Genomic DNA, 27890 nt, shown 5'->3' with positions numbered 1-27890 from the left:
ACGAAAGGCCTTCTCCACAGCATCCCTTGGAAATTGTAGTCTTACGGAAAAGGGGCTTCCCACACCGGAAGCAGGCACGATTACCACAGTAACCCAGTCAATACAGCGGAGACCTTCTCGCGGTTATGCAATTAGCTGCTATGCATCGCAGCGTTCTGTGTTCGTGTCTTGTGCACCGAAAATAGACTAAAAGGAGCTGTAAGTTCCAGGAAGACTACAATTCCCGTCCAGCCCCGCGATTCTCGGGTAACTAGTCCTCCAATGTCGGTGACTTGGGAAAAGCAGAGGGTAGCCAATCGGCTTGGGAAAGGGAAATCCAACCAGCTGACTAGTTCCGCCTCTCGGCCTGGGTGTTTGTTATTGTTGTGCGGTTCAGAGAGCTTCTGTCCCGCCCTTGCCAACGCAGCACTGACCAATCGGTAGAGTGGTGATTTTGAGGGGCAAATAGAAAGAGCCAATCATCTGTTGGAAAACTCCGGGAAACATGGGACTAGGCTCGGTCTCTGTCCGCCATGTTAGATTCACCCCGCAGGGATAGCAGCTGAGCTGGCCGCGAACGGTCCTTGCACTGGCCACTGGCAAGCGCCCCCCGTGGGCGGAAAGCTGGTAAGGAAGCCACTACTGTTACCTAGAAGTAGGGACACGCCGATCTTAGAGTGCTAGGGGAAGTTCAAGGGAAAAATCTTGCAGAGAGGAGTCACTCTTTCCTTGTTCAGGGGCAGCCAGTCTTTTCAGTGACCAGATAAGGGAGTCGCTTGGGTTGTCATCGATAGTGGGGGATGGATACTGCCTGAGGGAGCGAGTTCATGGCTTAGAAAGGCCAGTGTCTGCTAAGAGAAGGTCTAGATTCCCGCAGAACAATAAGGGCTTCGATGGTGGTGACACGCACTGACCTAGGGACATGGAGTTCCGGGAAACGATTCCTGGAAGACTAGGATTAAGTCTGTGAAAAGAAAGGACACTCATCTTTCTCATTCTAACCCTCTCCTATTTTTGAGGCTCTATTGAAGGAAGATATCTTGACCTAGGACCTTCCCAGTTAGAAAGGCATCGTTTTTCCGTTATGTCAAACACCCACCTTTCAGATCACGCAATTTAAAGCTTAGGTTGCTTGTGCCGGCTTCTGGTAGAGAAAATGTAGAAAGATTCTCAGGTTGGCTTTGTTAAAATTATTTGTCGGGGTTGAAAAAAATCACATGAGGAAAAGCTGACTTTGGCCACTTGAACGTGAGTCAACAAGGCATGAGTTTACAATGCCACTTAGGAATGTGCGGGCTTAGGCCCAGCTACCTGACTGCTGGAGATAAATCTTCAGGTATAGATGTGGTTAACTGGACTTTCGATATTTTCACAAGTTCAAGATTAATGATCTGGGTGAAAGAATTTTAACTTGTAAGCCCTTTATGAAAACCTGTATACTGGGCAACTAAACTAGATCTTCCTACTTCCTGTTTTTTCCCATTGGCAGAGCAGCTGGTTGAACTCCAAAGTATGGAAACTAATTCCCACTTGTCTAATTTCAGAACGGGAAAGATTAGTTTCCTTCCAGACAGAAGAGTGGACGAATATTTCTTGAAGTTGGAAAGTGTGAGTGTGTTTCAGAACTCTTACATTTGGCAAGCTGGGTCACTTTGTTTTCCTAATTTAAATAAATAAATAAATAAATAAATTCCAACGTGCTGGGGAGTTGATGAGCTTCTGCCTTAAATTTAAAGCTCCTAAGGAAGAATTGCATTTAAGGTAAATGAATGCTGGATGTCAACAGGGTTGGTGCTAGAGATTGGCATTAGTTTGGCATCGAAGTTAACTCTAGATAAAGACAAGTAATGGAAAAAAAAATAAATAAGTGAATATATAAAATTGGATTAAGAATACAAGGTTCTTTTGTTTTCATTATTTATTTTTAGAGCATTGGTTTTGCCTGTTAGTATGTCTATAGGGGGGTGTTAGATTCTCCTGGAATTGGAATTACAGACAGTTGTAAGCCGCTACATGGGTGCTGGGAATTGAACTGGATCCTCTGGGGGAGGAGGCAGTGCCCTTAAATGCTGAGCCATCTCTCCAGCCCTACAGGTTCTTAAAATGACAGTTGTATCCATAGTACAGCACTCTGAAGGCAAAAGCAGGCAAATCTGTGGCAGCTTCCAGGCCAGCATGGGCTGCAGAGTGAGACTATGTCTCCTTCAAAAATTAGTAAATAATAAACTAGAAGCTATCTTAAGGAATTAAAGAATTGTTTCTGTTAATAATAGTTTTCATCTTTGGACACTAGTTCAAAGAATTTACACTCTTTGTGGTGTTAGAATTGACCCTACAGTTTTGCACAGACTTGGACTGACTGGTTCCACCTTACCCCCAGTCTCCTAGGCCATAATCATATTAGATTCCTTTGATAACACTGTTAAGATCAGCACAATCGTATTGTTTTTACAGATTAAACAGTTGAAGCGCAGTGATAAACAGAGAGATAAAGAGTCTTGCTCACAGCTCTACAACTACAACTAGTCTTGTGGGGAACTGCATCTGGAACTCAAGTCTTCCATCCCATGGCCTTCTTTTCTGTGACACTGGAAAAGTCTAGGACTTAAAATCTTGTTTGCCTCTTGTGTGTGGAGCAGAACCTGGCCCTTTCTAGATGCAGATTGAAAAATGTGCTAAATATTTTAAGAGGTGACGGGTGGGAGGGGGTTGACTTGTAGCTTTAAACCACTTAAACTGTCTTCCCCCTGAAGTCACAGCTCGTCAGTAAGCAAAGTCCTTCATTAAAATCAAACAGACTTTAATAGTAGGTAGTTGATTAAGGAATTGCCAGCTTCTTAGGCATGATCATGGTGGGTTTTACATTTCTTTCTCATAAATATTTACAAATGAAATGATGAATATTTTGTCAAGAGAGACATTGTCATGGGGCAATGTTGTAGCTGGGTGGTAGAGTGACTCCCTAGCATCTAGACATCTGTATTCCATTTGCAGTCTCGTGCACGCGCGCACACACACACCCCGGAAAGGAATACTGGATAACAAAATTAGCTCCCAGTTGGATATTGTGGAAGCTAGGGGATTGGTCTAGAAGGACTCATTATGTGACTTTCTTTACTTTTATATACCTTTAAATTTTCCCATAAGTAATTGTGAGAGGTTTTGGTAGATTTTGCTGTTGTTGTTGTTATTTTGGTGTTGGTTTGTTTGCTTGCTTATTTTCTGGAGACAAGTGTTCATTCTGTAGCCCAGGCTGTGCTTGAACTCTTTGACTAAAATCGGAAATTCCTTCTACTTGGGCTCCCCAAGGCAGAGGCCTTGTCTGTGTTAATCCACCTTGCTGGCTCATGCTACAGATGCTCAACTATCCAAGCAGTGAAATGGGCCGTGACAATCTTAGAGACCTAAAACATGTTAAGGGAGTTTTTGTAGATATGGCCAAAATTTAAACTCTTACAACACACATTTATCTCCCCTCCCCACACCCCGCCTCTTTAATCCTAAAGACAGGATCTCATTGTTTTCTAGGCTGACCTAGTACTCTTGGACTCCCATTACCATCCTGCTTCAACTTCCTGAGTAACTGAGACTACAGGTGTGTGCCCAACCAGTGTAATTGTAACATAAGTGCAAATCTTTATGACAATAATTTGAGCATTAGTGTCTTTATTTCTGAGAAAGAAAATTCTGTGTAACAGTGAGATTAGGTAGAAAACACACTACTAGGTAGTAATGTTATCATGGGGACACTGTTTCTTTTCTTCACTATGATCTCCAGAGTCTAACATATATTAGAGCTGATGTCTCCGTGTGGGTTTTTAATCCCTTCCTCTTCCTTTCATCTACCCATTCTCTCAGCTCCAGCCCGACAGCATGGAACCACAGGTTACTCTAAATGTGACTTTTAAAAATGAAACTCAAAGCTTTCTGGTTTCGGATCCAGAAAATACAACCTGGGCTGATGTTGAAGCTATGGTAAGTACCACTTTGTTCTGTTTCTTAGTGGTTTAAACACAGATTTTTCAAAATGTAGCTGTTTTGAGCAGTTTATTTCATCCATTTCTGGACCTTTTGGAAAATTGCTTTCACGGGGATTTGGTATTTGTGGAGGATATGTACCAGGGTAAAGGGAAGGAACAACTAATGTTCTTTTAAACATCTTTAAAATTACATATATTAATTTTTTTGAGAGAGCAAAAGTCCTTTAATCCCAGCACTTGGGAGGCAGAGACAGGCGGATTTCTCAGTTTGAGGCCAGCCTGGTCTACCAAGTGAGTTCCAGGACAGCCAAGGCTATATAGAGAAACCCTGTCTCGAAAAAACCAAAAAAATAAAAAAAAATAAAAAAAAATAAAAGAGAGAGCAAAAGTCTGGGACAATTTTGGGAGTTAGTTCTCTCTATTATATGAGGTAAAATTATATTTCCAGTGGATTAGGGTTTAGAAACATTGTGAGTGATAAATTAGGCAGTCCTGCCCTGCAGCCAGGCTGTAGGGTTGTTGTCTGGCTGGAGAGCAGACACACTACCACTGTTTGTTACCTGAAGAGGATGTGATTTGTGTTTTGCAAGACCTGTCAGTTGCTTTATTGCTGGGTCAAAGGTTGGCTATCTCAGAGCTGGCAAAAAGCAAAGCCAAAGCTCCCATGGGTGCTCATGCGACAGCGCGTTGGTTCCTTGCTTTGGTAATAGTTTCTTTCATCTTGGTTTGCCCTTTGTACTCTTCCGGTTTCTTGAGTTTGCTATGGTCAATGTTTTACTACTTGGGCATCTGTGTTTAATGTAACCATTTTTGGTTGCAAATATGTCTTTACCTGGTTATCTGTGTGGGTAGCTTCAAAAGGAAGGAAACTTTAGAGAGGGGTCTTTCAGTGTATTCCAATCTAGTTCCCTGCCTTCCAGGGATCTCTCCCCACACTGCCTTAGGCAGTGGAGTTTCCTTAAATGATCTGAGCACCAGGTATCTATCTTTCTCTAGCAGTTGGGTGAGTTGGCAGCTTGCCCTTTTCTTTTATTGGAAATTTTTAAATTACGAAAGTGTATTGCATGCCTATTATAAGACAGAAAATAGTCTTAACATGTAAGGAGATAGTGTCTAGAACCTCCTATCCTACATGTGCTGTTCACATCTTGTTTAACCAGAGAAAACAGCCGAGGAATGGACCCACATTTCCATGTCTGTGCAGTTAGGGTAGGGTCATACCTAACAGTGTTCTCATCTTGCTTTCTTGCTCAACAGTATATTATGGCTGGAGTTCCTCATCAGTAGACACAGCAAAGCCCAGTCTTTTAAATCTGTGAGTCCACAGTGTCTGTAGTATTGCTGGACACTGTGGATGCAACCATTATTCACTGATTTCCCCACCAAGATTTTCTTTCTTTTCCCATTATAAAAGAGACAGGACCTACATCTCTGTATGAGTAACTTATATGTAGTTCTATAGAATAGATTCTATCCAAAGGTGATGTGGGTTTTGAACTTTAAAAAATTGTTATGGTGTGTGTGTGTGAGTGTGTGAGTGTGTGAGTGAGAGTGTGTGTGTGTGTCTGTGTCTGTCTGTATCTGTCTGTGTCTGTATCTGTGATGGTTCCTTCAACCTTTATTTAGGTGAGTTCTGAGGATTCAACTCAGGTTAGTAGGCTTGAGTACAGCAAGCACTTTACTATGTAAGCCATTTCATTAGCTTGATAGATGGGGGCTGGAGAGACGGCTCAGTGGTTAAAACCACTGGCAGCTCTTCCAGAGGACCCAGATGGGAGCTCACAGTTGTCTGTAACTGCAGTTCCAGACCATCAGCCACCCTCTTCTGTCCTTTGCCGGCAGCAGGCATTCACGCAATGCACAGGCATATGTGAAGGCAAAGTACTTAAATGCATACAATCAAAAACATTTTAATAGATAGCTGCCAAGTGTTCCACAGAATAATTATAACAGTGCGCAGAAAAATGACTTAATGCCTTGAAGGGTTTTTTGTTTTTTATTTTGTGGTGCTGGAGGTCAAATGCTGGGCCTTCTCCATGCTAAACAAACATTCTGCCACTGAGCTTTGTCCCTGCCCTGACTCTTTAACAACACTGAATATTACAACTTCAAAAAAACGTTCAGCATCAGCCGTGGTGGTGCACACCTCTAGGCCCAGTATTTGGGAGGCAGAGGCAGGTAGGTCTCTGTGAGTCCAAGGCAGTCTGATCTACAAAGTGAATTCCAGGACAGCCAGGGCTACAGAGAAACAACCATGTCTCCAAAAAAAGAAAAAAAAATGTTTACCATCTTAATAATGTGTCACTTGTGTCTTTATTCACACTGCTTGGCTGGGGTAAAGTTGAATATGTTTTTATATATTTATTAGGTATTCCTATTTCCTCTTCTGCAAATTTTGTGCACATTTTTACTGGTATTACTCTGTTAAATTTTTGTTGTTTTATAAGTCTCTCTGGCTGGCCTCAAACACATAGACATCCACCTGCCTCTGCCTTCTGCATGCTGGGAGTAAAAGACTGAGGATATGCCCAACTGCACTGGGCCACTGGAGTATTCCTCCTACTGTCAGTTTTCATGATTTTGTGTGTGTTGCAAGTATTGCCCCTTTATCTATTACCACTTGCAGATGTTTTCTCTTAGTCTGTTTGTAGTTGTTTCTTAAAACTATATTAAGATGTTATGTACCTTGGTGAAGACCTCAGTTAGCATTTCCAGAGCTCTGCATTGAATCCCCAGCATCACAAAAAGGATGAACATAAGGGGCCAGGGAGAGGGCTCCTTGGGTTAAGCTCTTGCCATACAGGTGTGAGCACCCACGTTTGGATTCCCAGCACCCATACAAATATAATGTGTGTGTTATGGCCTGTCTGTAGTCAATTGCTTAGGAAGCCCATCTAGGGCATCCTGGAAGCAAATTGGCTGAGTAGCCAAATTGGTGAGCGCTGGGTTCAAGAGGTTTTTGTCTCAATATGTAAGTTGGAGATTCATTGGCTGCTATCTCAGGCTGCAAGAGCTGTGGTCTCAGGAAAGTCTACAAGTTCCACCACACGACTGGTGGCTTAGGCAGAATGCTCTCCAGCTCCACCATTACTGCTAATGCATGTAATGTTGGGGAAGTCCATAGTCAATAAAAGAAAGTTAAAATGTTTAATCTTATATAGTGAAATACACTGAATTGTTTTATTTGCAGGTAAAAGTTTCATTTGATCTGAATACTATCCAAATAAAATACCTGGATGAGGAAAATGAGGAGGTAAAGTATCTGTGAACTCCATTATTAGATATTTAGACCAGGAATCTTTTCCAGAGTGATTCAGAGCGTAAAAGTTCAGAATAAAGCCATTTTAATGGCTTACTTGGGAAATTTAAGCCAGCCTGGACTTGAGAACAAAAGACTGTCTCAGAGAGCTATAGGGGGTAGGGGGAACGAAAGAAAAAAGTTCATAATAGTTTCATCTCATTTGCCTGATAGTTTAAATGTATTTGATAGTTGCATACTTCATCAAGACTGTGGGCGGGGAGGCAGAGGCAGGTGGGTCTCTGACGCCAGCCTGGTCTAGAGCGAGTTCCAGGACAGCCAGGGCTACACAGAGAAACCCTGTCTTAAAACAGCAACAACAACAAAAACTATTGGCACCTGAGCTGGAGTTGAGAAATGGTAAAGCAACATGAAGACTATCAGAGAAAGAACCTAGAAGGATGGCAAGGCTGTCACTTAGTTTATGATGGTGGTGGTGGGGGGGCTAAGCAGGGACCCCTTACGAAGTGGCTGCAGTGCACTAGACTAGCAGTGCTGCATATCGGGTACGTCATCATCGTTGCCATAAGGAGGCAGAAGCTCTGAGAGGTTAGGAATCTTGCCCAAAGGCACAAAAGTACTGAAGTGGGGTCCCCAGATCCTGTGCTCCCGGACCTGCAGGCTGCTCCATGTTAATGCCCCTGAGATAAAACAGAACACATTTGTTAATAGGTAGTGGGAAAGGTGACCACCTGACCTGGAAGTTTGCTATGAGACTGGTCCTAGTTAACAAAATGCACAGGTGATGAGACTTAGGATTCACTGTTGCTTTTTTTTCTTTTCATAGATATCCATCAATAGTCAAGGTAAGTTCCTGAGAAAAATCTTGTTAGCTTTACTTAAAATTTGCCTGACATAGGAGTATCTATCTTTAAGTCCAGTACTGAGGAGGCTGAAGCAGGAGGATCCTTGGTTTAAAGACAATCTGGACTACATAGTGACACGGTTTCAAACAACTGAACCTGCCCATTGAGGTGCTTCCATTTAGATGATGCTTTGCTCTAGCATACACTTTGGAGGAGAATCTGGTATACTGTAAACAAATGTTGTACCCAGTCATCTGTGGCATTAGTTTTGCAGGAGATTCTTTTTTCTTACTGAGGCAGGGTCTCAGGGTATCTCTGGCTTACTTTTAACTCAATGTGTAGCCTAGGATGACCTTGAACAACATACAATTCTGCCTCCACCTCCTGAGTACTGGACTGTAGGCTTATGCCTCCACCCTCATAGGGGACTTTTATTGTATACCAATGTTTTTAATAGAAGATAGTACATTTGTATGGATCGTAAGGACAGGTCTTATCTAACATGGTATTTAAGATGCTTATCTTCTGAAAACGATACACAGCTAGTTTGTCACATACAACTCATTCTGCTGGTATTATGTTTGTTTTTGACGTGGCATATATGTGAATATCAGTGCACAGGCAAGTGCCGTGTTTATCAGACAATTGGTTGTAGTCCTTACAACTGTATGTGAACCAGGTAAAATGACAGTCTTAACACAGTCCAGGATCTTCACTGAATCGTAGGCTTCACAAAGTGTAGTTAGAGGATTTGGGTTGATATTTTGTACTTAGAAGGCTAGAGCAGCACAGGGGGACTTGAAAGGAAGATGCTTTGTTGTAGCTTCTCTTGGCACTGGATCGCTTTGCAATAACTTTTCCAGAGGAGATGCCATACCAGGTGGGCACAATAACAGATCAAAGGATAATCTCACCAAAGTCCAACTTTGTGGAAGCAGTGAGTTCATTGGGCTTTCTTGCAGAGCAGAGTTATATATAAGAAAGAGTGTGGGAGGACACAAACACCTAGATCTCTGCAAGGTCCCACCCCATCATGGTCTGCAATCTTACTGTATCATGGAGAGCTACTTTTAGCCATCTTTCATTTGTATAAATAGGCTATCATCTCTCAAGACTTCTTGCAGCTAGGGAGAGGAGTGGAATCTCAGGCAAGGGTCTCCTGCCACCTGTGGGGTCAGAGTAGCTCCATTGCCAGAGTCCTGGCTCCCACTGTATTGCTGTGCTCTGGTTGTCATAGCCATAGGGGAAAAGGCCAGGAATGAAATCTTGTTATGACCAGAAGGAAGTATAATAACAAGAAGGGAGTCCATATATGAAGGGTCTAAGACTTTGAGTGTGGTTTTAAAAATAAATTATATATTTTTAAGGAGTACAGCATTGATACAAAATATATAAGGTGGCTTTAAAAGGTTACTTCAGTGAAAAAAATTATAGTCTTTATGCTTTACACTGGAACTTTAGGATTAGCCAAGTATGGTGTGACGATTCTGTAATCCCAACACACAGGATTATAAGTTTGACATCACCCTGAGCTACATAGATAGATTCTTCCACCCCCCTAAAAAGCAAAAAAAAACTGTAGGGTAGATAATATCCAGTGTAATTTGTAAAACTGGTAAAAAAAAAAAAAAATCACTGTTTTGTTTTGTGTCTTTAGGAGAATATGAAGAAGCACTTAAGGTAATGTTTACTTCATATTATTTTCAAGTAATTTGAAAAATACTTACTGAAACCTAAACTCTTCTGGAAAGTACTAAGAATAAGTAGAATGATACCCATTAGTTAGGGAGTCTGTGGTAAGTAGGGCAGATGACTCAGCAGCAGGCAGTTCCTACTACAGTTCAAGATGTTGTGTCATCTCATTGCGGGTCTTAGTGCCACCATCTTAAAAAGAGTCCTTGGGGGTTAAGGTACTAGCTGTTCTTCCAGGTTCTGAGTTCAACTCCCAGCAACGACATAAGGACAAGATGACTCATAACCATCTGTAATGGAATCTGATGCCCTCTTCTGGTGTGCTGGTGTACATGCAGACAGTGTACTCATACATAAAATAAAGAAAAAGAAAGAAGCAGCAGCAGTCCTGGGCATGGTGGTACACTTCTGTAATTCCAGCACTCTGGAGGCCATAGTGTCTGGATCATTTGAGTTCGAAGACAAATTAGGCTATATAGCAAGATTGTGTCTCAAAAAAAAAAAAAAAAAAAAAGATGGCAGGAGGATTGTTTAAGCCTAGTTTAGGGATAACCTCGGCAACAGAACAAAACCCAGTTTCAAATAAAATATATTGTGTACAGGAAATTTTAGGTGATTTTTTTTTTTCCTTTTTTGCAATGCTGCGCTAACTTAGACCCTCATGTGTGCTAGACAAGTGCTCAATATCCCTATCCTAATAGGAATCTTAAGACTATTGTATAGGTAAAGGAAAAACTGTTATTGGATTTGGGGGGTGGGGGGGGTAGACTCTTAGCTATCCAAATAGTCCCTAATTTTTCTTAAACACTTAATACCTTCATGAAAACCAAATAGCTTCTTGGAGTTTCCATAATACTTTATTAAGAAGATGTTCTTCATAAAGATACAACTACTTAAGCTTGCTTTGTAAAATACTAGGTTAGGGAAAAAGTAAATGCTTAGCCATAGGGAATAGCTTTTAATTATCGATGGTTAGTATCAATCTGGAATTAATTTTATTTTTTAGAAAGTTGAGATTAGCCAGGCAGTGGTGGTGCACGCCTTTAATCCCAGCACTTGGGAGGCAGAGGCAGGCGGATTTCTGAGTTCGAGGCCAGCCTGGTCTACAGAGTGAGTTCCAGGACAGCCAAGGCTATACAGAGAAACCCTGTCTCAAAAAACAAAAAACAAAAACAAACAAACAAAAAGTTGAGATTAGAGTTAATACCTTATAGAACAAGCAGTTCACAGGTAATACACACCTCAGAGGGTGAAGCAGGAGGATCTTGAGCTGGATGCCAGCCAGGGTAACCCAGGCAGACCCCAAGTCAAAACAGACAAACAGATAATTAAAGAAGAACCCAGTAGATGGCAAAATCTCACCTAACAATTTCTTCAAATTTTAATAAAGCCATTTGTAGTTAATATTCTTGACAAACATTGGGGTAGATATTAATGTAGAGGTTGACTATCTAAAATGTTTCGAACCAGATACGCTTCAGTTTTTTTAATTTGATTTTGGGATATTTGTACCTTCATAATGAGATATCTTAGGAATGGGTCCCAAGGCTAAATTTGAAATTTATTTGTCTCATATACACTTTATATAGCCTAAAGGTAATTTTCTATAGTATTCTTAGTACACAGTATTTTGATTACTACTGATCATAAAATGCCAGGTGCTAATTTTCCACTTGTGGCATCATGTCAGCACCTCAAAGGTTCAAGTTTAATTAAGGGTGTTCAGCCTGTTCACTTAGAAATGCAAACAAAAATCACAGCATAGTTTACTATACTTCTGTATTTCAGTGCTTTGATATTTCATTTGGAAAAAGAGAACCACAATGTATTTTTATTTTGTAACATGCTCTTGTAACACACTTTTAGATGGCTAACATTAAGCAAGGAAATCAACTACAGATGCAAGTCCATGAAGGGTACCATGTTGTAGATGAAACATTCCCTCAAAATGTAGTAGAAAAACAAGCGGCTGCCAGGACAGGGAAGAAACCACTTGCACATTACTCTTCACTGGTGAGAGTCTTGGGCTCAGATACGAAGACCACAGAGGAGCCTACAGCAGAGGTATGAAGAGGACCGGCCTATCTGTGCAACTCTAACCTTACGTCTCATTGTCTCTTATATAACATTTGAATAGTCATTAAAGATTTGGGCAAAGAAGCTTGGGAAATAGCCTTGAAAGCACAAGACCCTGAGTTTGATCCCCAGAACTCATGTTAAAAAAAAAACATAAAGCTGGAGAGATGACTGACTGGGTAAAGAGGTGGTGTACAAGCATGAGTACATGAGTTCAAATCCCCCTAATTCACAGGCATAATGGCATGTTGTAACCAAGATGGAAAGCAGAGACGGGGATCTCTGAAAACTGACCCACCAGCTACCTTGGCATTTGCAGTAGTGAACAATAGGAAAAGGCTTTGTTGCTTACAAGGTGGAAGGCAAGAACCAACACCCAGTACTGTCCTCTGTGCCACATATGTGCCCAGACTCTCATAAAAGCCATGTGTCATACATGTGTAATCAATCTCAGGACTGAAGAAGCAGAGGCAGGAGGATCCTTGGGACATACAGGACAGCCAGCCTAGCCTAGTCGGCTGTTTCCAGGCCAGTGAGTGAGTCCGCCTCAAAAAGATTTTTTTTTTTTTTTTAAAAAAAGGTGCCTGAGGGATAACACCCAAGGTCTCCCAGTCTCCACATGCACACACTGCTCATTTGTGTACACAAAGATTTGGATGTTACAGTGACAATCAGGATCTGAATTTTTAGAGCTAGCAACCTTGATTTACTTCTAGAGAAAGGGAAGAAACTAGAATACACATTTTGATTTTCTTTTGTGTTCTTTCACAAAAAAAAAAAAACCACTTGCATGTCACATGATTTTGACATTTGATTAAAGAAGTAATACATTTTAGAAAAAGTAACTTCTCTTGTATTTTCTCCCAGCCATGTTCTCCTGCTCCCTGTGACACAGACCAGCCTCAAGATAAGCCCCCAGACTGGTTTACAAGCTACCTAGAGATGGTGAGTGTCCTCTCTGACCTGGGTGTTAGCAGCACTGCTGGCACAGGTAGAAAGCTGAACCCAGATGGCTACAGCCTCTGGTGCAGGGGAGCCGCAGCTATGACTTCTGACACAGAGCAGATGTAATGAAGTTCTAACCTTTGCCTGCAGCATCATAAAAAGAGATGATCCAGTCCTAAGTATGTGAGGGAGACAGATGTCTGTGCTTGAGAAGGACACAGTAACAGCATTGTCCCAGGAAGAGTCCGATTCCATGAGAGGAAGAGACCTATTACATTTCTATGCATTCCTCCAGTAGCCATTAGCCATGTTCTTGAGTTACACCAGAGACAGAACCAAAGCTATTTCTTCTCACTTTTCCTGGTGCTGGAACTGAGTTCCCCTACCTTCTGTTCTGCATTGTAGTTCAGAGAACAAGTGGTTAAGGAAACGGTGGAGAAACTTGAACAGAGGTTGCAGGAGAAGCTTGTCCTCCAGAAGCCACCCTTGGGTTCCTCACCCTCAGAAGTCTCAATGCCTATTTCAGAGGAAACCCTGTTTTTGCCAGAGAACCAGTTCAGCTGGCATATTGCTTGTAGCCACTGCCAAAAGAGGATCGTCGGTGTGCGCTACCAGTGTAGGTAAGCAGTTCCTAAGCAGAGGCAGCGACTGACTAACCTGGAAAGTTTAGGGGAAGCTGTACATCTTTCTCCAGCAGTAGGTAACATAGCTTTAATTTAGAAGCACAAGCAACTCATTTACATGCTTTGTGGACTTAGTGGTCCTAAGATACAAAGAATCTTCAGATACAAAGAATCAGGCAAAATTAAAGTTCCCTCAGTCAAAAGTAGGTCACTAAGGATAGATCCCCCACCCTCCTTGTTCAAAATGTTCTTGTATCTTACTTCTTTCTATAAACTATTTCATGGAATAGGTATGAGTGGGAGGTACTTTTCTCATTTTACTAATGAGGAGCTTAAGCCTTGGCATAGCCAAGTGGCAATTGAAAGTCACTATCCAGCTGGTAGTGGAGCAAATATAAAACTTAATCTAACTCGTTCCTCTCTGCTTCAAGGACTTTCTGCTGTTAAGTTATTACTATGTTGGTCTTCTCACACAGCCTGTGCCCATCCTACAACATTTGTGAAGGTTGTGAAGCTGGACCATACACCCATGACACTAACCACGTTTTGCTAAAGTTGCGGAGACCTGTTGTGATTTCCTCTGAGCCATTTTTCTACTCAAAGTATTCCACTCCTCGTCTGCCTGCTGCTTTGGAACAAGTCAGGTAAAGCCATACACTTGTGGCTGTTCATCTATTTGGCTTCTTGACTCTGCTGACACAAAGTATTGATGGTGAAAATATCTGAGTGGGCTGAAGAGATATCTCATGATAAGAGCTCTGGGTGCTTTTGCCGAGGACCTTGGTTCACTTCCCAACATCCACTTTGGCAGCTCACAACAGTCTGTAACTCCAGTTCCAGGGGATCTGACACATGTTTCTGACCTTTGTGGGCATCAGGCACACATGTGGTGCATATACATATTCAAGCAAACACTCATACACATGAATTAAAAATAAATAAATCATTTTTAAAAATCTGGCCAGAGCTGGGCAGTGGTGATGCTCGCCTTTAATCCCAGCACTTGGGAGGCAGAGGCAGGCAGATTTCTGAGTTCGAGGCCAGCCTGGTCTACAGAGTGAGTTCCAGGACAGCCAGGGCTACACAGAGAAATCCTGTCTCAAAAAAAAAAAAAAAAAATCTGGCCAGATGTCTTTAATCCCAGCATTCACAAAATATCACGAAATTATTAGTAATCTCCTTCTTTTTGCTTCTTCTCAATTGATGTGTAATAATGAAACCATTGTCTGAGACTCATCAAATGGAAATGATAACTATGAAAGAAATTAAGAAACTAGATGTGCATGCAACGCCAGACAGCCTTGAGGGCTTTCTGTGTTTCAAGGCATTCATTCATTACCCCACAGGCTCCAAAAACAGGTGGATAAGAACTTTGTGAAAGCAGAAAAGCAACGGTTGCGGGCAGAGAAGAAACAGCGGAAGGCAGAGGTCAAGGAGCTTAAAAAGCAGCTTAAACTCCACAGGAAGATTCATTTGTGGAATTCCATCCATGGACTTCAGAGCCCCAAGTCCCCTTTGGGCCGACCTGAGAGCTTGCTGCAGTCTAACACCCTGATGTAAGGCCAGGGCCAGGGCAGGGGTGTGGCTTCCCATCCAGCTCTCTGAAACAGGAATTTTAGCCACCCATTGTTTTACCTGTTATGTCTCTGAGCACATAAGCTTTCCATTGTTTTAAGCTTTCCATTGTCTTCCAGGATGGTTCATGAGTTATTTTTGACACTCAGCTTTGAGCCCTCATTCAAAAAGCAAAAAACTAATAAGGCTTAGAACAGAGATAATTCAGACTTCTCTTTTCTGGAGGCAGCCTGGCAGGGTTTGAACCAAGAAGCAAGTCTCCAGATGTATTTACGAACACTTGTAATTAACCCAAGTTTATGAACACTTATAATTACCCTTTAGGCAACATATCTTTGTTTTATGGCCTGGAATTTGATCGGGTGTGGGTGTGGGTGTGGGTGTGTGGGCATGTGTGCCTTGACATGCATGCTGGTGAAATCAGTTCTCTTCTTCGATCTTCATGCATTCTCGGCAATTATCTCAAGTCTCTGAGCTTGCATGGCATGTACCTTTCCCAGCTGTGCCTTCTCACAGCCTTCCCTGGAGGCACAGTGTGGCGTGTTCAGAGGCTGCCACACCAGTAGCAAGTGGCTAAGCATCTGTATCTCTATGCAGGCTTCCTTTGCAGCCCTGTGCCCCAGTTCTGCCAACTCTCAGTGCGGCATTTGTGGATGAGAATTTGCCTGATGGGACTCATCTTCAGCCAGGAACCAAGTTTATCAAACACTGGAGGATGAAAAACACAGGGAATGTGAAGTGGAACACAGACACAAAGGTGCGCTTCCCCACCAAGTGTAAAGAAAGGGTGTGCAGTAGCAGAGGGCACAGCTGACAAGTGTCCTGTTCTTTTCAGCTCAAGTTCATGTGGGGAAACTTGACTCTGGCTTCTACAGAGAAGAAGGAGGATGTTTTGGTTCCCTGCTTGAAGGCTGGCCATGTTGGTGTCGTGTCTGTGGAGTTCATTGCTCCAACCTTGGAGGGGACATACACTTCGCATTGGCGCCTCTCTCACAAAGGCCAGCAGTTTGGGCCTCGAGTCTGGTGCAGTATCATAGTGGATCCTTTTCCTTCCCCTGAGAGCCCTGATAACGTTGAAAGGGACGGAATTAGCTCAAGCAAAGCTGATGATTTCACCTGTGAGCAAGAGGTGAGCACTTAGAGCTGTTAGCCCAGTCTACCAGATTATTTCCAGTCATTAGCAACAACAAGCTTGTGACACATGCCTATAGTTCATGCACTTAGGAGGCTGAAGCAAGAATATTGCAGGTTCAAGGCTAGCTCTTGCTAGAAACTGAGAGAGGGACCTGAATGTAAAAGAACTCACTGGTAGCTTGCTATTCTTGCAGATTTCCTGACAGTTTACTGTTTCTGAATTCCCATCACTGTGGCAGAATAATGTATAGTTAACTTATGAAGAGAGAGGGTCAAAGTTTCAGAGGTTCCTGTCTGTGATTAGGCAGACCCAGTGCTTTCAGGCCACTAGTTTAGGGCATTAGACTGTACTGACAGAACATATAGCATAGCAAAAAAACAACCCAAAAACACCACGTAGGCCAAGATGTCAAGAAAAAGAGGAAAGGACTAGACATAAGGATCTCATGTAAGCTACACCTCGGAAACATTCATTGTCCAGTAATGCTTCTAGGGAAGCTAAGCCTTTTCTTCCTTTTCCCTTTCCTTTCCTTTTCTCTTCCTCCCTCCTTCCCTTCCTTCCTTCCTTCCTTGGTTTTTCAAGACAAGGTTTCTCTGTGTAGCTCTGGCTGTCCCAGAACTCAATCTGTTGACCAGGCCTCAAACTTAGAGATCCACCTGGCCCTGCCTCCCTGTACGGGATTAAAGGCATGTACCACCATCACAGGTTCTAGGCGTCAGGCTTTTAACCTGGGATTTTAGGAATTCTCCTCCCTACAATACATTTTTATGCTGGTATTTGGCCTAGTCCTCAGGGTGTTTTGTGTCTTTAGGGTGCTGGTGGAGGCAGTCCAGAGGGCTTTTGTCTGGGATGGTGCTTGCTGCACCAGGAAAAAGAAGGGCAGCCTGGCCTGCCAGTAAACTGGTAGCCTTTCTCCTTAACACCCACCTCCTAGAGTATCCTTGAGCTACAACGGCATCTTCATCTGCCTGTTGCTTGCTGCAGTCTGTTGTTGGTTGGTTGTTAGTGGAACAGACTCTGCTGTTTAAAGTCAGAGCTGATCAGTGTAAATTTCTTGGTTCCGGCTAACTGGACTTTTATTAAGCTGTAGAGGACAGTAAGTGAAGGAACAGTATGTGAACTCTTTACTGTTTGTGCAGCTTTTCTAGAAGTCGTAAGTAAAATAAAAAATGTTAATGTAGAGGTTCTGCTGTGTTTTTATTTAGGGGTGACCTTATCAGCCTGGTGCTTGAGCTTTGCTGAGGTCCTGAAATGTATCCCGATTATTTGTCCCTATAGGAAGCTTTTCTTCTCGCTGAAGAAGAGATTCCATTGGGTGAGGTGACAAAGCAGACAGAAGGGACAGGAGCCAGCGCCCCACAGAAGACACAGCGTGCTGCCAGTGAGAGGGAGCTCTACATTCCATCCGTGGACCTTCTGACTGCCCAGGTAAACTGTTGGCGCTTTGAGGGACAAGGGCAGACAGAGTGAGTACTGAGGAACGAGCTTTCGCTTTGCCTTGTTACTGAGAAAGTGGCAAAGCCTTCATGGTTCTGGGGAGTTAGAGGTGGGCAGGCTGGATCCAGTAGCTGATGAGGATGAGATGGCGTGTGGGGCAGGTTTCTAAACTGTTTCCTCCTGAGTTTGAAGCTCAGGCTTGTGCTTCCCCACAGCTTCCCTCCAGTGGTCTCGTAATCTTAGCCTGCTTCACTTGCCTGCCCACTGTTCCTTCTTCCCCTGCCAGTTAGAGTTTGAGAACACCAAGTTCTCGTTTAACTCTTCTAGTCACTTAGTTGAGGAGGGACATGAATTTGAACAGAATTGAATCCAGGCAATGTGTAGACCTGAAGGTCCAGTCATGAAAGAACATGGCCCCTACTTGTGCTCCAGACACCTTTATTTGGCCATCTCTTTTTCTAGGACCTGCTGTCCTTTGAGCTGCTGGATATAAACATTGTCCAAGAATTGGAGAGAGTGCCACACAACACCCCTGTGGGTAAGACCGACACTTCACACATCTTGTTTAGGTGTTGGCATTACCGTCTGTGGCGCTAGAGGGCGAGGCTTCCTTCCATGCTGTGACAGTGAAGTTGTACCCATGGTCCATCTCCTCCTTTCCCTGTTGTCTGTCAGTGTCACAGTACAAGTGTATGCAGGGCTGCCATACTGTAAGGGAGCCCTTCTTCATCTCTCCCTTTGTTCCTTTACTCATAGTTCTGTATCTTGGCTTTGACCTTCTAGGCCATTTACTTGTTTGTGACCCAGCTTTGATCAGCCAGAGCTGGTTGCATTCCTGGTGATCTAGAGAAGTTCTTTATGACATGACAGGTGGTAGAGCATATTTGGGTATATTTTAACCCTGTAGGAAGCAAGAAACCTACAGACTGCTGCTTCTGGACACTTGACTGTGTATGATGTCATGCTTTCTCTCGGTTGATGGTTTTCCTGTCTTCATTCTCCAGATATGACTCCCTGCATGTCTCCTCTGCCACATGACAGTCCTTTAATAGAGAAGCCAGGCTTGGGGCAGATACAGGAAGAGAGTGAAGGGGCGGGATTTAAAGCACCTCCTGGTAAGGGGTTAAATATCTGTAAAGCACATGCCTTCCCTCTCCATCCACACCTGTCCTCACACATCCATTCCTCATTACCTCTACCTCAGCAAATGGATGTCCTGTAGCATCCCTTGCTCTCTATGTCTCATGACACCAGGAGCAGCTCTTCCCTCACCCAGGCGTAGGATGCACTGACTGGTGGAAGCTCTCGGCTCTTCAGACACTAAGTACAGAAAGCTTTGTGTGTCTTTCAGATTCCACTGTATCAGCAAAGAGGAAGGCTGAGACCCCTGCTTTAGTCGAAGAAACGGAGGAAGACCTGAGTGGGACCCAATTTGTGTGTGAGACTGTAATCCGATCCCTTACCTTGGATGCTGCCCCAGACCACAACCCTCCTTGCAGGCAAAGGTCCCCACAGAGTGAGTGTCCCTATATTTCCTTGCTCAGAGGGAGGGAGGTTGATCTTGGTTGGCTTTTGACTATGCTGGCATTCTTACTAGAGCACTGAGAACAAAGAAGCCACCCTAACTCATTTCTGCACTCTCCCAGGGGAATTACAGCTGTATTCCACAGAGGAACAGCAGCCACTTGTGCTGCCTGGATTCTGCAGAAAGGATTCTTCCTGTAAGTTGACAGGGAGCCTCAGCAGAAGCTTCCATTGGCAGCTGAGTCGTCTCCTTTCTCCCAGGGGTAGCAATCTGAAAAGTGTGAGGCAACACAAGAATGCCAAACTGTTTCCCAGAGTTCTACCATAAAAACCCTGCCGTTCTACCATAAACCACCTTCATGGTTCTGAGAGTGGCTGTTGATAGAGAACTTGTCTTACAAGCTCCAGGGCTCAGCTCCATTTCCAGCACTCACGTACAACCTCAGGGGTTGTGGCAGACCGTGTCTCAAAAATAAGGTAGATGGACAGACATCTCATAAATGCCTTTAATCCTAGAATTTGGAGTACAGGTGTAGGCACATTTCTCTTAAGTCTGAGGCCAGCTATGTAGTGAAACACCATTTCAAACAGATGAGGGAATGGCTCCTAGGCAACTACCCCCAGTGCTGACCTCCTCTCTGGTCTTCATACAGTCTCACGTATGCACTTGCACGCTTGTGCATTAGCGTGCACAAGACCTTCAGAACAGACTGCTAGTATCAGATTGGTAGAGCCAGTTCCATTTGTCTCAAAACCTATCCAAAAAATTCAGTTTCTGGTGCATCATAATAATATTACCAAATTTGAGGGCTTAGAGTCCTTACTCTGTAAACAAGGAGACCTGAGTTTTAATCCTCAGTGCCCACCTAAAAGCCAAACACAGCATTATCTGCCTGTAACCCCAGCATCAGGGAACTGAGACAGGCAGATCCCCAGAGCTCACTGTCAGCCAATTTAGCCAAAATGGCTAGCTTTAAGATCAGGGAGAGCCATGAGGAAGACACCTGATGTCCTTGTCTGGCCTGCATGCACACATATATGTATAGTCAGCATATATCTCCTATGCGAAATAAAATAACATTTAACCTGTATATACCTTTAAACATAATTTTCCTGTTTTTGCTTAAAGTGAACACACACAGGAATACTTTTTTTGTACATACAAATAGCAGAAAGGTGTGGAAGGATAAACCAGTTGCTCATAGTTACTGCTCTGGTAGGATCTTGAGGCCTTTCTGCCCCTGAAATTTACCAGTATTCTCATCTGACCGCATCACTTTTCTAAGGTAAAGGAAAGCAAGCGGACAGCATGAAGTGCTTACCACATGAGTCCTTTCTCTGTCCCTGAGAGCTAGCTCACCGGTTCTGATGAAGCTTTATCTCAGCCTTTTAACTTCCACAACAAAGAGATAAAAGGATGCTAGGATTCATAGTGTTCATTGGAAGCCTGGCTGTTTCAGCCCACACACTTGTTTCTGTTCTCTTCCCATCTATTTGTTTTGGCATCATCTTGAAACAGAATACAGTTGTGGCTCCGGAAACAGCCCATTCCTCTGGTTCTTTCCACCGTGCTCTTTGTGCTAGCTTGTGATCCACAGGCTTTACCAAGTGAGAACAGCACTGAGGTTTGCCGCCAGGCCTCTTCCCTCACAGTGGTTACTTTTATTCCTTAGTGAAATTTGCCTTGCCTGAAGAAGGACCACATGGAGAAGAGAGGGAGGAGATTGTCCACATTGCTGAGGAAGAAGTCGTGGAGGAAGAGGAAGAAGTCCAAGATGAAGAAGTTCAAAGTCAGTCTTCTGCTTCCTCTGAAGATTATATCATCATCCTGCCTGAGTGTTTTGATACCAGCCGCCCCCTGGGGGACTCCATGTACAGCTCTGCGCTCTCCCAGCCAGGCCTGGAGCGAGGGGCTGAAGGTGAACCTGGGATCGAGTCTGGGCAAGAACCAACTGAGGCTAGAGAGAGCCTCCCAGAGAGGGAGAGCCAGCCACAGGAGCCTAGCATCAGTGACATCCTCACGACCTCACAGCCTCTGGACTCGGTGCCTCTAGTCCCTGAGGTAGCAGGACTCCCAGCAGCATTGTCCAGGTACCGCTCAGCACCTCAGCCCCCTGTTCTCCAGTGCTGCAGTGACCATCTTCATCTCCAGACCTTTCTTTTTCTATAATCTAAACTTAGATGAATAAAAATCATATTCAGATTTCTCAGCATTTGTAAATTTGAGATTTAAACAAATGTTTGTTTTAGTTAACCTGACTTCCCTGAGCATAGTCTGTTTACTGATTTTTTTTATAACTAAGAGAAAAATATTCAAATACAAACATCTCTGGATCTTCCCTTTATGTTTTGATTCTTAAGTTGAGTGAGTGTAACAAAAATGTAGGTGAGGATTTGTCAGTTAGCTCCTCGGTAGAGCATTTGCCTGGTAAGCATCAGGGCCTGGGTTCAACAGAAAAGCTCTCCTCTTCCATATGCAGAGAACAGTTAAGAAATTAAATAACTTAATGGATATATACCACAAGCCCAGAGAGAAAGTGCAAGTCTCTACTGGATCTAGGCCACTGTGTCTACTGGATCTAGTATAGAAAATGTGGGGGCACTAAATATAATATGAAATGCTCAGGAAGGGGAGGGGTGATATGAATGAAGCCAGTTTCTCTGGCTGGATTGTGGCTAAGGAGGAAATGGGAGAGTGGAATGCAGTCCTTCTGACATGCGACAGGATCAGAAGGGTGAAGCCTGCAGAGAGCCTGGTGTTGACTGTTCTGCCACTGGGGCTGCTTTTCCACTCACCTCCACTATTCTTTCTTTCTAAAGGAGCGCCCCCTGTGGTCGGTATGAGTCACCAGGAGCGGATTCACCAGTTCCAATCCAAGAAGTTCCCCTAGTCCCTGATCACATCAGAGGAGGTAATGCCAAGCTTGATCTTCACCTCCCTCCCTTTGCTTCTTTCCAGTGGAAACCAGTTATCAACAGGCTCTCCAGTTTTGAGATCCGTGGCCTTGTTCAGAGTCTTTTCCTCTTCCCTCTTTCTGTATACCTCCCTCATGCTCTGGGTTTTTGCTCTTAAGTATATCTGGAGACATGACAGAGGTAGGCATTGCACTGTGCTGGAAAGAACGCAGCTCTGGAGGCAGGCTAGCCTAGGCTCCAGCTCCAGTTTTGCTTTTTCTCAGCAGAGTAATGCAGCAACTCAGCTAGTTAGTGATGCCTGCACGTCTATCCCCTTATTAGAGGTCTCAGGACTGTAGCACTGTGAAGGAGGAAGGAGGTTCCCCACTCACAGACTCTTCCTCTTCTAAAAATGCCCAACCTAAAACTGTAAGAACTAACACATCAGGGTTACAGGATTAGAGAATTATTTCTCTACTCAATGATGTTCCCTTGTATAGCATTTCTAGACAATTTCTCTTCCTCAGGGACTTAAATCAGCCACAGAACTTTCTAAAACTTAAAAGAGGAAAAGAAAGAAGGAAAAGACCTCAGACACCCCCATTAACCTGCTGCCTGCCTTGATAATAGCTTGTGGATGCTGCAGCTAACCAACGGCTCTTTTGCTTTTAGAGCCCAGAGGCTCAACGGGACCGGCAAACAGCAGACAGAGGAGCTGTGACCACTCAAGGTACCGACCTTGTGAAGTCTCTTGAGAAGCAGGAAGGCATCCCAGCATTGCTTCTGCTTACATGAGCCTCTCAGAGCATGTGCTGAGCACCTTAAATGAGCCCCTTCTAAGCACAGGAAAGAGCACCCTCATTCCTCCTGGTTCTTACTTCTAAAGCTTACAAGCACCATTGGGTAGAGAGCTTTTTAAAAGCTTATGCTTAAGTGTTTCACTTTTTAGGGGTTACCTTAAAATTCACCTCAACTGTAATGCCCAATAAGACAGGCAGGTTAAGCCCCAGGTTCATCTAGACGTTTTTTCTTAAATACAGCTGCCTCTCTGGTCTCTTTCATCTCAGATCAGGATCCAGAAAAATCACATTTTCTTTGCCAGGTTTTCTCTGAGATGTGCAGACAAATGGCTGCTATCCAGGTGTGCCTGTGACCACATTGATTTTCAGCTGGGAGGGAAAGCTGGTGCGGTAACCAGGGCGTGTATTTCCTGCACTACTCAGGTCTTCTGCCAGCTGAGCCAGAGCCCTGCAGCAGACCAAGATCTGTAGCTATGAAAACAGTTCATTCTCTTTTTTTTTACATCTGATTTTTTTTTCTCTTAAGGATACCTCCTTTTTCTTTCGAGATTAGCACCCACATTATCTTGTAAGGTCATGATTTTATTTGGGGAGATAATTTGGTTTTCCTCTGTAGGCACCACAATGGGAGCAGCATTGCTGGAGGACTGGTGAAGGGGGCTTTGTCTGTCGCTGCCTCTGCCTACAAGGCCCTGTTTTCTGGGCCACCAGTCACTGCACAGGTCAGTGTGTGGTTTCTTTTCCTTAACTTTGGCCCCTAAGTCACCAGTGCAAATGGCAGTGTCTTCTGTCTGGATTGGCAGCTGACATGGTATAGACTGTGTGTAGACATTCTCTTTAATGAACACATAGCCCTGCCGTTTCCTATCGTTTTAACCAAGTTACTCTGGGGAGAAAAGGAAAAGAACCTAAGATTTGCTGGCGACTTACTACATGTACGGAGCTGCTGTTGCACAACAACGTAGTGCAGGTAGTACAGGATACATAAGGCACACGTTCCTGTCAAACAACTGTAGGAAACGGGCAAAGCATACACATTGCCAGTATAGGACAGGACACTGTGCTATTGCATCGCCACCTCCTGGGACCAAGGCTTCCTGGGAGTCAGTATCTGAACTGAGACCTAAAGCACAAAGCACATGTACCCCAGGAAAGTATTCTATTGCTGGATATGGGAGCTCTTGCCTGTACTCCCAGCTACTCAGGACACAGATTGCAAGTTCAAGGCCAGCCTGGGCTACATAGTAAAACCTTTTCTTAAAATAAAATTTGAAAATATAAAATCATAAAAAGGGTACAAATAAGCCAGGCAGTGGTGGCACACACCTTTAATCCTAGCACTTGGGAGGCAGAGACAGGCGGATTTCTGAGTTCGAGGCCAGCCTGGTCTACAGAATGAGTTCCAGGACATCCAGGACTACACAGAGAAACCCTGTCTCGAAAAACCAAAAAAAAAAAAAAAAAAAGAAAGAAAAGAAAAAAAAAGGGGGGGGGGGCTACAAATGTAGTTTAATAACAGTAGAACTCTTACTTAGCACCCTAGGTTCAGTTGCAGGGTCTTGTCTTCTGTGAAAGATAGAGTAGCTAGCTAGTAAGAGTTGAAAGTGAGTGAATGAGGAATTTGATCTGAAGAGAAAAGGCAACTCTAAGTACTGGGGTTTTATTTTAAGGCATAGGAAGTGGGGGTGGTTGTATTGTTTTGGGTTTGTTTGCTTTTGAAACAGAGTCTCTACATATCTCTGGCTATCACTGTAGACTAGGCTAGCCTTGAACTCACAAATTCACCTACTTCTAAGAGCTGGGACTAAAGGCATGTGGCTCTACACCTCCACTGACATAAAACGGAGAGGAGTATTGGGACTTGTCAGTGATGAAGGGATTACAAAGAACTGAAGGATAAGTCTCAAGCTTTAGCTTAGGTGCTCAATAGTATCGTGCTTTACAAGAAGAAAGCAGCACCAGTAAGATCTCAGTGACTAAAGGTGCTTGCTTTTTGACAGCTGGAGTTCCGATCCCTGGACATCCACATGAGCACCCCACACACAAGCATACAATAAAATACATAATAAATACACTCCAAAGTAAAAAAAAGGTTTACTTGGATAGGAGCAAATCTTGTCAGTTTTGCTTAGTGTTGAGTTTACAACTTATCCAGGTTAAAAGTAAAGCTACCCAGCTGGATGTATACACCTCCATTACAGAGGAGACAGGTTTGGCCTGAGGTTGAAGTTTGAGGGTCATTTGCATACAGGTTCTAGAAGGAGCTGTGTGATTGGATGAGATTATCCAAGAAAAATGGAGGAGGTACAAGCAGCCTTTTAGGGATCCAGGCAACAGGATTCTACTAGAACAGAACTTAGAGGGCAGAGCCACTGTTGGGATGTGGAAGGTTTATAAGGGTCAGTAGACAGTGCTAAACGCTACAGAGGGCTGTGACCCAATGGGGAGGAATTTGACAATTCAAGTATGCTTTGCTAGCTACATGTCTACATAAGGCAGAAGATGGTGTTTATAAGAGAGACTTGAGGTTGGCAAGCCTTGAAGTGGAACATGTTATCAGTACAAATGAGAGGAAAGATTTTGAGGTAGTAATGGTAAAGAGAAAAAAATGCCAGGCATGGTGGTACCAGTTTTTAATCTCAGCTCTCAGGAGGCAAAAGCAGATGGACCTCCATGAGTTTGAGTTTGAGGTTAGCCTGGTCTACAAAGCAAGTTCCAAGGCAGCCAGAGCTATTACACAGAGGAAGTCTGTCCCAAGAGAGAGGGAGGGGGGAGGGAGAGAGGAGAGAGTTCAAAGTACAAACATTAAACTTGTCAAGGGTGATGGGTATTAGGCTGTTTTAAAATAAGCAAGGAGGACTAGGGGTTATAGCTCAGTGGCAAAGCACATGTCTAGCATATGTGAGGCTAAGGCCACATCTCTTGAGTTCAAGAACATCTTAATCTACATAGTGAGTTATCCATCTCACTTACATATCTGATGAAATTATATGTCCCATGACATCTTCAGGAAGTCTCTCTTGTTCATATTTGCTCCATTACCACAATTTTATGTTAACAAAGTCTTCAAGGCTTCTTGTCATCTTGCTCTTCAATTTTTACTTGGCTGAAGAATGGGTGATTTTGTTTGTTTGGGGTTTTGGATACAAGGGTTCATTCTGTAGCCCAGGCTCTACCCAAACCTATGATCTTCCTCCAAGCTGGAATCACAGGTATGAGCCACTGTGCCTGAGCATGCTGCTTTCAGGAAGTCCTCTGAAGCACTGTCCTGCTCTGTTACCCTCTCCTTCAGTCACGCACATATATAGTCAGAACTCTCAACTCCATTGACTTGCTAGGGAGACAGGAAAGTTGTGCCCTTGCATCTAATTATCTAACACTTTGAATAAGGAGAAAGACTAGGATGACAGTGGAATACAGATTTGCAAAGAAGCAAATTATACAGAAAAATGTCTCCTTGTCTTTGCACAGCCCATCGTTTCTGAAGATCAGACCGCAGCCCTGATGGCCCATCTCTTTGAAATGGGATTTTGCGACAGGCAGCTGAACCTGAGGCTGCTGAGAAAACACAATTACAATATCCTGCAGGTTGTGACAGAGCTTCTTCAAGTAAACAACAATGACTGGTACAACCACCGCTACTGAGGACTGACCTTGTATTAAATAACTGCCTGCCGCTCAGAGGTGGTCTCCATGCCGTCATTGAGGTGTGGGTGGAAGCCCTTGCTTGCTTTTTAATCTGATGAATCTATGTTGAGCGTCTCTGAATTGTCAAAACAGTACCTGTTACAGTATTTTTTGGAGCAAATCAAAGGCCAGAACTTAAAATTTCATTTTAGAAATGGGATGAGTGGTAGGAAGACAGTTTTCCACTGATCTGGACAGAACTCTCGCCACTGTAGTGCGTGGAAGCTTGTGACTTGGACTTCCTGTAGACTGCTTTTCCTTCTGCTTGTATTGAAGTTGAGTATTTTCCTTTGGTTCATGTGGATGTTTTTAATGGGCTGTTAAATGTTAGTTTGGCTTTTCTGTTTTTTAAAGATTAACCTTGAATGTTTTCAAGAATTATTCTCCTAATTTCTATAACTAATCCCAAGCTCCTTACTATGTAAAGACAGCAGATCCAGAAAGTCATGTCCCTGAGAGACTTAGTAAATCAGTAACACTTTGCTTTCAGAGGACCTAGCAGGAACCTGGAAGGATGGACGGAAGGCATGTTGGTTAACCCATAGCACCTACTGGGCCATGTCTGTCAAAGTAATTTTGCATAAATTTTATTTAAGGAAAAATCCTGGATAGTGTGAAATATTTTGCTAATCCTATAAAGGGGGAAAACCCACCTGTTACAGAAAGGGAAAGTTAACAGTCAAACTTTTTCTGTCACAGCAGATTGTAAGAACAGGTATGTGCAAATATTCATCTCAGTAAGGTTCAGGTGGGGGGGTGCACAAATGCGAGTGACTTCTCAAATGTCTGTAATCCCCTTCTGAGGTGTCCAGCCCTAGAGAGCCGAGAACAGGAAGTAGTGCTTGGGGGCTAACCCACAGAAAGCTTAGTTTACCATTAGAATAAATGGGAAGAAGCTTGCTTTCAGAGTCCTCGGTCTCATTTAGTTCATAAAAGGGAGCTTTGGGTACAGATGGTGAAAGAAGAAGTAACACAACACTAAATATTTTATTCATGGTTAGAGTTTGAGAGGAGGTATATGGACTCCAGCTCAAAGGGGAAAGATAGTTCAAATAGTATTATTTAACTTAGTTGGTATTTATAATAAATGGCGATTTTAATTACTCATAATATGTTTATTTACAGTCTAACTCTTGAATGCTTCTAAATAAACCACAATTCAAACTGCAAGCCAACCAGGCTGTTCATTGTTTAAAATGTTTTCAAGGGGTTTGGGATAGAGGCAGAGCCGCATGTGGGTAATTGGGTGTATTTGGAGGGACCCGTTTTGGCCATCTGGATCCAGTTTTTTGTTCCGTTGTACTTGCATATAGCCACTTAAAGAATTGTAAATACATCATCTTTGAAACTCGTACCTGGACTAGTTGGTCCTTGCGATTGCAGCATTTGTCCTGGGAGACTCGCAGAGCCGGAAGTGTCTTCCGGCGGCAAGCGCCGC

General features: G+C 43.4%; 1 protein-coding gene across 10 annotated transcripts; it reads left to right on the top strand.

Annotated features, from left to right (window-relative positions):
- The first annotated feature begins 45 nt into the window (after window positions 1-45).
- Nbr1 (NBR1 autophagy cargo receptor) lies at window positions 46-27622 on the top strand. 10 transcript variants are annotated; one of them, XM_076935753.1, is made up of 24 exons: window positions 46-246; window positions 1524-1587; window positions 3508-3574; window positions 3838-3954; window positions 7150-7212; window positions 8045-8063; window positions 9721-9743; window positions 11622-11819; window positions 12699-12776; window positions 13182-13396; window positions 13876-14043; window positions 14746-14955; window positions 15572-15731; window positions 15810-16103; window positions 17388-17537; window positions 18009-18084; window positions 18551-18661; window positions 18898-19062; window positions 19193-19267; window positions 20744-21161; window positions 21891-21982; window positions 22638-22695; window positions 23382-23487; window positions 26237-27622. In XM_076935753.1, exons 4-24 carry the CDS (start codon window positions 3853-3855, stop codon window positions 26408-26410), a joined length of 2955 nt encoding a protein of 984 aa, XP_076791868.1. In that variant the 5' UTR covers window positions 46-246; window positions 1524-1587; window positions 3508-3574; window positions 3838-3852; the 3' UTR covers window positions 26411-27622. The 10 variants fall into 10 exon arrangements, with proteins under 10 accessions (XP_076791868.1, XP_034361130.1, XP_076791872.1 ...); XM_034505239.2 differs by having other exon boundaries at window positions 46-606; XM_076935757.1 differs by lacking the exon at window positions 18551-18661.
- Window positions 27623-27890: the final 268 nt, after the last annotated feature.

This window comes from Arvicanthis niloticus, chromosome 6 (genome assembly GCF_011762505.2).
Source record: "Arvicanthis niloticus isolate mArvNil1 chromosome 6, mArvNil1.pat.X, whole genome shotgun sequence".
NCBI lineage: Eukaryota > Metazoa > Chordata > Mammalia > Rodentia > Muridae > Arvicanthis > Arvicanthis niloticus.
Note: the sequence above shows the minus strand (reverse complement) of the source record. Positions and strands in the feature narration are given on the sequence as shown.

What these genes read in the sequence shown, in the direction of transcription:
- Nbr1 (XM_076935753.1), top strand. Translation starts at nt 3,853, where the DNA reads ATGGAACCACAGGTTACTCTAAATGTGACTTTTAAAAATGAAACTCAA. An exon ending in GCCACACAACACCCCTGTGG is followed by an intron (nt 18,085 to 18,550) that starts GTAAGACCGACA and finishes TTCATTCTCCAG; the next exon opens with ATATGACTCCCTGCATGTCT. An exon ending in CAGGCAAAGGTCCCCACAGA is followed by an intron (nt 19,063 to 19,192) that starts GTGAGTGTCCCT and finishes GCACTCTCCCAG; the next exon opens with GGGAATTACAGCTGTATTCC.